The sequence below is a fragment of the Charadrius vociferus genome, unplaced genomic scaffold (assembly GCF_000708025.1).
Source record: "Charadrius vociferus isolate BGI_N301 unplaced genomic scaffold, ASM70802v2 scaffold301, whole genome shotgun sequence".
NCBI classification, from domain to species: Eukaryota; Metazoa; Chordata; class Aves; order Charadriiformes; family Charadriidae; genus Charadrius; species Charadrius vociferus.
In genome coordinates, this window is record NW_009646842.1 from 436,758 (window position 1) to 448,109 (window position 11,352).

Sequence of the window (11,352 nt, forward strand, 5' to 3'; positions counted from 1 at the left end):
GGGCTTCGCGTCTCCTTCAGCTCGGTGACCTCCTCGGCAGCGGCAGCGTGGCGGGGCTCGTCCGTGGGTTGCCTGCCTGTTGTAACGCGGTTGTGTTTGGAGAACACCAAGGGCGGTACGGGGGTCACCTGCAACGCGCAGCAGAACTGGAAGCTGCTTTTTGGCAACGTGGGTTTTGCCCGAGACTTACCGAGTCGTTGGCTCGCGTGCTGGGGGGTGTTTGCTGCGCTTCACAAGTCGGGTGGTATCTTCCAGTCCTTTGTTGTCCTTTAGTGCCTCTCTTGTTTTGTCCGTTTGTAAAAGTAGGAATAACCTCTGTTTACAAAAGAATGCTCTGAAGGTAAGTAAAGGAGTGTATTATAAACCAGCTTCTTGTGGCACTTGTGCACCTTTCACTTGTAGAATTTGTAGTTCGTATGTGTTTTTCTTAGTTGCACGAAGAACCTTACGTGATCCGAGACTCGCTCTCAGACGGCAAATGCTGTTCGTGGGCCTTTGTTGCTTATCCTGAGCAATGGGTACTATGAAGAGAAGTCGTTTGAAATAGCTTGGAAATAGCTGCCAGAGGTATGGTTATGCACTGAAGACTGTGCAGGACGGAGGTGCAGGTCCTCAAAGACAAAGCAAACTGGAAAGGAAATGACTGAAGATGCATATCAAGGGCATCTCAGGACTCAAGTAAACAATGGAGGGACTTATAAGTCCCGTAGTAAGGTTGATGGTCCTGTCATAAGAACAGGTGCTGAGAAATAGAATTATGAGCTGTTTGCTGGGCACCAGTGCAGAAGATATGAATCTGAGACTGATAAGTTTTTTGAAAGCAATGAAGAAATAACTTCCTGATGAATTTTGACACATTGTGTGTCAAAGAGAACATGAAATACCATGTGGGATCTGTCAAGGATACCTGTACGAAGTTGTGGGAGATGCAGGCAGTCTTACCTGAAATAGCTCCAATCCCTGGTGAAAGAGGACAGAGATACAGGAAGACAGTGAACGCTGGAGAATGAATCAAGAGCTGGTTGTGCTGGGTTTGGCTGGGTTATAGTTAATTTCTTCCTAGTAGCTTGTATGAGGCTGAGTTTTAGGTTTGTGATTGAAACAATGTTGGTAACACAGGGATGTTCTAGTTATTGCTGAGCAGTGCTTACGCAGAGTCAAGGCCTTTTCTGCTTCTCACACTGCCCCAGCAGTGAGTAGGCTGGGGGTGCACAAGAAGTTGGGAGGGGACAGGGCCAGGACAGATGACCCCAACTGACTAAAGGGATAGTCCATACCATTTGATGTTGTAGTCAGCAATAAAAGCTGGGGGAAGAAGAAGGAAGGAGGGGCATTCGTAGTCACCACGTTTGTCTTCCCAAGGAGCCATTACATGTGATGGAGCCCTGCTTTCCTGGAGATAGCTGAACACCTACCTGCCCATGGAAAGCAGTGAATTAATTCTTTATTTTGCTTTGCTTGCACGCACAGATTTTGCTTTGGCTATTAAACTGTCTTTGTCTCAACCCATGAGTTTTTTTCACTATTACTCATTCAATTCTCTCCGCCATCCTGCTGGGGAGGGAGCATTTGAGCGGCTGTGTGGTGCTTAGCAGTCCACAGGTGTTAAACAACACCGCTGCAGAAGGATGGGTGTTTAGCAGGGATGTTCAGTTGCTTGGCTGCAGTTAGTCGCTGAAGGGGGAGGGAGAGGAGGGGAAGAAAAGGAGAAGAAAAAAAGAAAAAGAAAAAGCCCTCTCAAAAGTAGGATAATGACAGAGAAAATAGTCTTTTGGGGAAAGTGCTGCTGCAGTTAAGAAGCGTTAAACAGACAGAGGGGAAGAAGACTAAAGGAATCTTCACTTCCAGGTGTAATTGCATAAAAGGAGATGCAACAATATTTAGTAATGGATTATCAGTAAGGAGAAAGGTGTCACGATGGATAAGTCAGGTGAATAGTAATAGCTTAGTGAAAAAATTGTGCCTAATACAACATACACACCTAACTAAGAGCTTAAATGTATATAAGAAGCAACAGCAGCCTGAGCAAGAGAACAAAGTGAATTGAACTACTGCTGCAGGGTATGAATTTGGAAATTGCAGAACAATATAAATATGGTAGGGGTAGGAGGAGAGCATTCACAACTAGAATAGTAGTCCTGCAAAATATGCATTGTACGAGAAGGACAAATGAAGGGAACGTTTGCAGGATAGTACTAATCTTAATAGTGCTATAGATAAACAAAAAGTAATGTGCGTTAAAAAAAGATTGCTTGAGTCAAAACCACTTTCTCTTACCTTTCATTTTTCTACAATAGGTCTGTGAATTTTTAATAGGCTTCCACTCTCTGACTCAAATGTGAACAAAGAACTTAGGAGTGCTGTTAGATAGCCTGTTTTGAAAATGTATTGTGATGCTAATCATCAGGTACCTTGGTAGAAAGAGGAGGAAAAACATGCGTAGATAGTCCTGGATATCATAACTGAGTGGTTCTGTATATTTCCATCCTCTCCCAAAAAGTCAGGAAATCAACAACACCTGGATCAATAGCTATGTTTTAAGTCATCTTGTCTTAAAAACACAACAATTATACTGGTCCTGTTGGTTTGATTTAAACAAAACAGAAAAAAAAACAAATTGGTTCTGGAAATAGGGAACTTCACTTAAATAAACTTTTGTAATCTAAGGAAAGTGAAATAAACCAAGGAGCTCACGGAGATGAAGGAAGGATTACATTTCTTCAAGTGTGAGGTGTTCAACCAGTACTGGAACTGAACCACAAGTAAGAAAAAAGTGGGGAGGGGAGGATGTTGCAGGAAGTGCCGCTGAAGATGAAGGTGCTTGAGCTGGATGAAGAGTAACTGAAGAGTTTATAGGTGTACACTGCAGAAGAATTAGTAAAGAGGAGCAGCTTCCTTTGAAGTCTGAAATGGGGAGTGAGAGTAGGAACTGACAGGAATGAATTTAAATTGGGTCATTCAGAAAGATACTAAACAATTTGAGTGTTTTTCAATTATTTACATGTTTAAGAAATAATAAAGAAAAAAATTGTTTACTGTGTAGCAAGGATGATGTAAATATAATTATCTAGATGAAGGCCCAGAAGAAAGAGATTTCAAACACAAAGCAAAAATGATAGTGGAAATGAAGTGTGACAGTGGAAACAGTCATTGTTAAGATGAAGTCCAAGATCACTTCATTAATGCCTTCTTGTCAGAGCATCAGATATTCTTCCAGAGCTCTGGGATTGACCTTCAAAATTGCAGATATGATTGCAAGAGCTTTCTCTTGCTTTTTAAAACAATTTGAGTACTCTGTACTGTAATCGAAGACTATGAGATTGTATAGATACAGAGATTTAAATGCTCCATGTCGATCCCTAGACAGTAATGAAGGGATCACTGGCTTTCACAAAGTGACATAAATTTGATTAGGATGTTTGTCAAGTATATATGCTCTGTCCACAGATTCTGCCTGTATATTCAGGCTCAAAAAGATGACTAATACTATGGGATTTTGACAGGAATTCAGAGCAACCTGTTCCTGTAATGCAGATTATCAAACTCATCTGTGAGGGTACAAAAATAAATTAAGCATGTATTAGAAAATAAAATGAAAGAAGTCTGTCTTATGAAAGTTTTACTTTTGAATGTTTGCTGAACATTATTTAGTATAACCTAAGTGTAGTGTTGACGTGGAAGTTTCATGAGGAGGTACAGCACTTTGGATATTTAAGGAAGGAGTCTGCCCAAAGCTGATTGTATATACAAAGTGCACAAAATGAACATTACAGAAATTTCTTAACTTTTCAACAAAACTTAAGATCCAATTCTTGAGGTCAGCTTGCATTCTTAATTATGATCTGGGGCTTAGAGTCATAGACTATGAAGACATACAAAGTGAAGAAGGTTAATGATCCTAAGCTTGTCATAAACAGCTGCAGATTTACTAGAAAGGAAGAAACAATAAGTACTTTAAAATATCAGCTGTCAATTTATTTTATTAGGTAAAATAAAATTCAGTGGGCTTACAGCAAGATACAAGTGTATGGAGCTGGTTGTCTTCTACGGACTAATGGAGAAGTGTTACGCAGAGAAAGGGGCAAATATTTTTCATACTTCTGGGAAGGCACAGGTGAGATGACTGTATGCACTTACAGTCAACGGTGCTCTGAAAGTTGAGGTTTCTGTGGGGACAGGAAAGGGCACTTGTGTAGTCAAGAGGAAGAGGCCATTTATGAGGAGGCTGAAGGGAAGTGGCTTGTTTACTGTAGCAAATGGAGACCAATTTATAGAAAGAAGCTTGATAAATAGGGGAAAGGACAGGAGAACACTGAAGTCAAGGGACATTGTTGATAAAAAGATAAATGCTGTTAGTCAGTCATGAATGAACACAGCCCTGAAATTTCAGAACAGATTCATAAGCCTACAAGATTTTGCAGTATCCTTTCAAACAATGTGATGGGGAAAAAACCCAAACTACATTTAACACCAAGCTTGACAAATTTTATTAAAGAAGGCAGAAGATTTACACATGTGACCTGAGGCTTCTTTTTTTCTGATTTTCTTGTGATTGCAAATGTAGTGTTAGGCCTCTGTAATGTGTAACTCGCCAACTATTTCTTATCATCCACCAAAAGAAGACATGTTGGATGTACATGGTGATTCAAAAAATACGAGGTGAATTCCATGGAATTGATAAATTTTTTTTTTGATACCAAATATTTTAGTATATGATGTTTTGGTGTGTTCTGGATCTCATAGAGAAGGCGATTGTGTAAATTACACTGTTTGTTGGCAAATGTCCTGTTAATATTCAAACCATTAGAACTTCCCTGGGAATGTTTTACAGATACATAAATTTCATTTTTGATTGTTACTTTCTCTCATGCACTACTATATATTGCTTCATTGGTCTAAAAGTTACAGTCTATACGTATGTAGTATCTTTGGGAATTCACTGCATAAAATTAGTATTTTAGTTAACAGTTTCTGAGGGATTTGCATATTGGTGCATGAGACCATAAACCATTGGCAGTAGTGGAAACATGTTCTGGACTTTGCATATTCAATGAGGAGAAATAGACACTATTCGAACAGTGACTGGAAGTAGAAGTTTAGAGAGAAGGTGCATGGTAATGTATGAATGGTTGGCTTGCTGTGTTGTTATGTGCTGTCCCCCTTGAGCTATAGGAACAGAGGAGTGGGAGTGAAATCAACTATGGAAAGCTATAAAAATGGATCTAGCACAGCTAAGCATAGTGATGAAACATTTCCATGAAGTAAAAAGCAATTAGTTCTGAAGATTCATGGAAAATTAATTGTGTTGGGGTGTTGCTTTGAGTGTGGATTTTTTTTTTTTCTCTGGATCTAGGCCAAGTCTGGGAGCTTCAGCCAAAATGTGGAATTCCTCAATTTGCTGCCCAAGAGAGGCCCAAATGCCTTCTCAGCCTTCTGTGAAGCTCTACGAGAAACCAAACAGCAGCATCTGGAGGCAGTGATCTTGAAGACAACATCCAACCTGAGCCATGGGATTGCAAGGGTACAATATATTTTAAAAAATAATAAAATGGATGGATTGCATTTCACATTGGGCTTTGGGCACAAAGTGATCTTTTTCAAATGGGGAAAAAAATTGTTTACAGCAGATAGGATGGGTTTTCATTGCAAATTGAAACATAGTAGCGTTAGTAAAAGCAGAAGGAATTTGGGAAGAAGAGAATTTTCACATGGAATATGGATGGTAGAGGTTGGAGGGGACCTCTGAAGGTGTTCTGGTCCAGCCTCTCTGCTCAAGCACAGTCACTTGAGCAGGTCACCCAGGGCCACGTCTTTTGAATGTCTCCTGAGATGGACATTCCACAGCCTCTCTGGGCCACCTCTTCCAGTCCTCAGTCAACCTCACAGTAAAAAAGTGTTTCCTGATGTTCAGGGGAAACCTTCTGTGTTCCAGTTTGTGCCTGCTGCCTCTTGTCCTGTCACTGGGCACCACTGAAAAGAGCCTGGCTCCATCCTCTTTACACTATCCCTCCAGGTTTTTATATACATTGATAAGATCGCTTTGAGCCTTCTCTAGGCTGAACAGTCCCAGCTCCCTTAACCTTTGCTTAAAGGAGGGCTGCTCCAGTCCCTTCATCATCTTTGTGGCCCTTTGGTGGGCTCTCTCCAGTATGTCCATATCTCATTTGTGCCGAGGAGCCTAGGACTGGACACAGGACTCCAGGTGCAACTTTGCCAGAGCTGAGTAGAGGGGAAGGATCACCTCCCTTGATCTGATTTGCTGGCAACATTCACAGAATCACAGAATGGTTAGGGTTGGAAGGGACCTCTGGAGATCATCTAGTCCATTTCTCCTAATGCAGCCTGGGATACCGTTAGCCTTCTTTGTGGCAAGGGTACATTACTGGTTTACGTTCAACTTGGTGTACGCCAGGTCCCCCATGACATTTTCTGCCAAGCTATTTTCCAGCTCATGGCCCCCAGCATACATTGGTGCATGGGATTGTTCCTCCTCAGGTGGAATTTTTTGTTGAGCTGCACGTGGTTCCTGATGTTCTTATATACAACGTGTTCTTAATTGATGTGTCATCAAGAACCCTAAAGCTGCAAAGAAAATATTTTCTCTGAAATCTTCTAATTTAGCATTCAATGATTCTCTGCGTAGAAAGCTACTAAAAGCTAGTCTTGTCTGTTTAGTAGAGAGGGTCTTTATTTTGTCTCTCCCCCCCCCCTTATCACTATCTGCAGTTGTTAGCATTGGACTAAAGGAAGAATTTAGTAAAGATTCCAATATTCTCAGTGCATTGACAAGGATGGAAACTCACAGTAAACGTATTTTGTAGGAAGGAAGAAAGAAAAAAAGAAAGACCAGGTATTTGGTATTTCTGAGCAGAGATGTTCCCTTATTAAAATGTAGGCTTTATTAGAATAGCTTTTCTATTTTTTGTTTTCAATTGTACTTTACTAAACAGACAATGAAATCTTGAAAGTAAACAAAAAGATAGGAATCACAACACAAATCAATTTTTGGTGAAACCAAGGAGGATATGATGATCTCAGTGTAAGGTTTCCAAACTGGGGATTTGGGTAGAAGTGTAGAGATGAGCAAAGAAGGCAAAGAATTTCACATTGACAGAAAATGCTGCTGTAATCTTGTTGTGATGTTTCATTTGGATATGAACTGTAATACTATTTTTTAAGTCATATATATGTGTATGTAAGTACATGTATCTTTGTTCCATGATACTCATAGGCTTGTACTGTAGAGAAAAAAAGAACTGTTTCATGCTACTCTTTTTCATGGATTTATTTGATGTCTTGTAGCTTGAACACTGTTATGGATCAAATCTTCCATTCCCTACAAGCGAGTCATGTAATTCAAAGAGACCACGCTGGATTGGTGAGTTGCACCTGACACCATGAATACTTGTTTGGCTATCTGGTTGGTTGCTTCTAATTTTTTAATACCTTCTTAGCTCAATTCTAGAAATAAGCTTGCTACCACTTTGCTCATCGCAGAAATACAGAATTGATGGTGAACGACTATATTATGATCAGATGCAGGAGGCAAAATTAGGCTAGAAAATGAAATAGTATACTGGAAGAGACAACCCAATCAGTTTTTAGTCAGCTTCATTTATTCTTAGAAGAAATTTTGTTGCTTAAACAGTACATGTCAGTAAAACTTTAGATTTTTCTAAGATTTTCTTGTTTAAGATTTGTAATAGAGTTTAATTGAACTAGAGTTGTGAAAAGATACTGATTTTGGGCATTATTCCTTAACTTAGATTTCCTTCTTGGCAAATACATTTAAGTACAAGGCCTTATATACGTTACATGGGCCCAACATAGAATTCTGTAGCTTCTGTCAAGTGCAGCAAATCAGCTTTTCTTTAGCAAGCATTTGTGACTTAGGTCAGGGAACCAGTTGTTGGAATGAATGTCCTAGCTGGTTTTTATGTTGCCTCTGGTAATGCCTGGAGTACTCAAGTTCCCTAACCGCAGCTTTAACTGTGTGCTGGTTACTAGGAGCTCTCTCTGGTGTTAGAGCACAAGTGTCTAGATTTGGAAGGCTTTTTTTTTTTTTTTTTTATTTAGGTGCAAAGGTTTTAGGGTTGGGCTGTTTTGACTCTTTAGAGCATATGTTCCTCCATCCAGGAGAGAGCCATGTCTCGAAAGGCTGAAAAAAGATTTCAAAGGATGAATGTCATCACCTCTGTTTCTTCAGGAAAGGGGAGTGAGTGTTTGTCTGCAAATGGCAAGTAGTTTAGATCATCGTTCCCCTCAACTGCTGTTATCCAGAGGAAAGGGTTGTTCAGAGGCAGATAAGCAAAAAAGGACATTGCGCTTTATGGAAGCTAGAAATGTCTAGTTTGATCGCTCATGCATGTGTTCAGCAAAAAAATAAATAATTATATCCAGTGAGTATGGGAGGCCTTTCATGAAAGGAAAAGCACTCTTCTATTTGAATATTTCTAGCAATGGTTTGTCAACCTAACTGTGAAAGTAATAACATACTGTACAAAATGACAGAAAGCACATGGCTCTAATTTTAGATGAGAATTTTTCATGCTCTGTAGAACCAGATTTACTAGGCCTTAGATAAGGCTAACCCACATACATGACAGGAAAAAAAAGTTGCCAATTAAAATTATAAAAAAATAAGTATACCGTTCCAGTACTTTTGATTTTTCTGCTGCATTTCATTGCGTGTCTTAATGCAAAGGCTTTGTAGTTGGAATTTTTTATTGTTATTGATAGGTTTGTTTTGCACAGAACCAATGGAGCATTCCTTGGATAACGGAGATGGTCCCCCAATTCCTCCAGTGAAGTACTGCACTCCTGAATTTTATCATGACCATCAGCACTTGGTAAGTAGTTGACAGAGAAAATCTCCTTAAGAGGTGAAAGATGTAAGGTGTTTGGATATACCAACTGAATGCGTGCTACTTAAAACTGAGTCGAAATGCATGCTCATTGGGATGCAGACCTGTGTTGTGCTGTTTGTGTAACTGAAATGTTACCAGTCACGTTTGATTTGACATAGTTCTCATTTACAAGTGTCAAGAAATTCTGGGAAGTTCTGTAACTCTATACAAATCTCTGCCTCTGGTTTTTGTTCATGAAGAGCTTCGTGAACTTACTTCTGTTCTGTTAATCTGTGTGAGCTGTCAGTGTTATTGCCTCATATTTATTTCTCCGCATCCTCATCTCCTTCTGTGTGATGACACACCCTGCAAGTGAATGTAAGATATAAGAACTGTGTTTCAACTAGTAGTTATAGTCTTGGCTGTTTTAATTGCCAGTTGTACCTGGAAGAGTCTCTCCTTAGTCTCAAGAACCAGCTCAGGATTCTGCACTGGGTAGTACCCAACCTGAATTTCTAATCTTCTGCAGTGTTTGAGGTTATGTAGGTAGACTAATTTCGTACTGTTCGTTCTGTTTGTAAAGCACAGGTTGTGGTAGGGTGGGCATAAGGAAAAAAAAATAATTTGTATAATGGGGCAGGTGCTTTACTAGGGTTACACAATGTGCTAACACTTAACATTTCTGTCACAGGCTCTGTGTACAGCAAAAAAAACCTACTTTTTTTTTTTAACTGTCTATTGGGGAGACCTAAGTAGGCAGCATCAGCGTGAGCTTGACCTGGCTCCTTCTACATCTGTGCCTGGATACACCCTATTTAATAAGCTCCTTTGGTATTAAATTTGATTTCCAATTTACAGGAGTGTTAGTAACTGACTTACTATTGATTTGTTATTGTTAGAGAGGTATGGGAGGAGAGGGAACTTAATTTGAAGAAACCCCACTTAAATTAGTTCTTCCCCTGTTAACCTTTTTTGCTAACCACGTAACTTTCAGGATCAGTCACTGACAGTCCCTTGCTGTTACAACTGCACTCATATAGTCTTTTCATGTCTGTCTGCTCCCAACAGCAATTAAGAAATACAAGCTAAATTTTACATAACGTTGTCCTAATGGCTTTTATGGGGGTCACAGAAATATATGGGGCCGTGCTGGGGTGAGAAAAGGGAAAAAAAGTTAGTAAGATGTAATTCCCAGTTTGAAATATATAAGCTGTGTTTCTTTTAAAACAAGAAATAAGGCAAGCTAGTATAACACCTTAATAATACTGTGGTATGATCATCAGTTGTGGTGACTTGTAAACACAGTTGTCTTTGGCACCCTTTGCAGTACAAACATGTGTTTTGTTTATTAGAAAAACCAAACCAATAAAAACCTTCAAAAATGTAACATCTACTGGTTTTGTGCCTTCTCAATCAAGACATCCTGGTGTGTGGGGATTGCTGTTCTACTCTAACACCCTATTGTTTCCTTCCGTAGTCTAAATTTATCAATTTTAAATCTTTTTCTCAGGCATATAAACTAGTATCAGAGCCCCGAGGCTTAGCACTTATTCTCAGCAATGTCCATTTCAGCAGTGAGAAGGACTTGGAATATCGTGCAGGGGGAGATGTGGACTGTACTTCCTTGGAGATGCTTTTCAAGCATCTTGGGTATCAAGTGACTGTCTTTCATGATCAGACTGCACAGGTAAGTGGTATCTCAGTACTTCACAACTGGTATGGATGATAGTTTGTAACTGTTACGTAAGCATCTTAAGAGATTCCCTTTGGTATAGTTAAGCTTGAAAAGGAAGATGTGCGTTCTCACTTATGAATAGAAGATAAGGCTAAATGGGATGAAGTCTGCTGGTATGCTGACAAATATGAAGAAACTTGGAAGATGGAGGACTTAAAATGGAAAGTAGGATCACAAAGGACCACAAGATGTACTATTCCGGTTTGACCCTTGTAGTGCAAGGGGCAAGGATTTCTAGACCACACCTGGCATGTGTGCTAAAACCACAAATGAATAAAGTCTCTGGTTTACTCTAGGGTAACTTTTAGGATAGCAGAATACTGGAAAAGTCTAACTTTGCAAATATTTGACATTCTTTGCAAGCGTAAGTGATGTTTTTGTGTCCTTTCACTGATGGAGTCAACTGCCATCCTATTTATCTGTCTTCCAGTATCTGTGCAGTTAAGTTCCACTCTTTCAGTCTTTGCTTTGCTAGAGAAGTAGCTCTGCTTAACTTAGGAAAATCGGTAATGTTCCATAACTGACTGAATCTCTTTCCTTAGGAATGCAGTATCTCCAGCCTTATTTGTTCTTAGTCCTTTCAAATCCCTATGAAACCAAGTGGTACAGAAAGTGTTAAAGAGTGTTTTATTCAAGAAGGTAGCTTTTGTGACATTATTATAAAGACTTGTGTACCTGACGTGTTTTCGGAGTTCCTAAAGTTTTCCACTTTAAATTGTTGTTGTGTTTTGATCACTAGTGTTTCAATGCCTGAGGTACCCTGAGCATGTA

The 11,352-nt window shown here is 39.6% G+C and overlaps 1 protein-coding gene across 1 annotated transcript in view; it reads left to right on the plus strand.

The window, feature by feature from the left end:
- The first annotated feature begins 1,917 nt into the window (after window positions 1–1,917).
- CASP2 (caspase 2, apoptosis-related cysteine peptidase) overlaps window positions 1,918–11,352 on the plus strand; it is a 16,110-nt gene continuing 6,675 nt past the window's right edge. Inside the window, exons 1-6 of the mRNA XM_009892787.1 lie at window positions 1,918–1,930; window positions 3,987–4,114; window positions 5,354–5,521; window positions 7,303–7,378; window positions 8,755–8,849; window positions 10,357–10,533. Coding sequence (XP_009891089.1) covers window positions 1,918–1,930; window positions 3,987–4,114; window positions 5,354–5,521; window positions 7,303–7,378; window positions 8,755–8,849; window positions 10,357–10,533 — 657 coding nt within the window. The remainder of the gene's footprint in view (window positions 1,931–3,986; window positions 4,115–5,353; window positions 5,522–7,302; window positions 7,379–8,754; window positions 8,850–10,356; window positions 10,534–11,352) is intronic.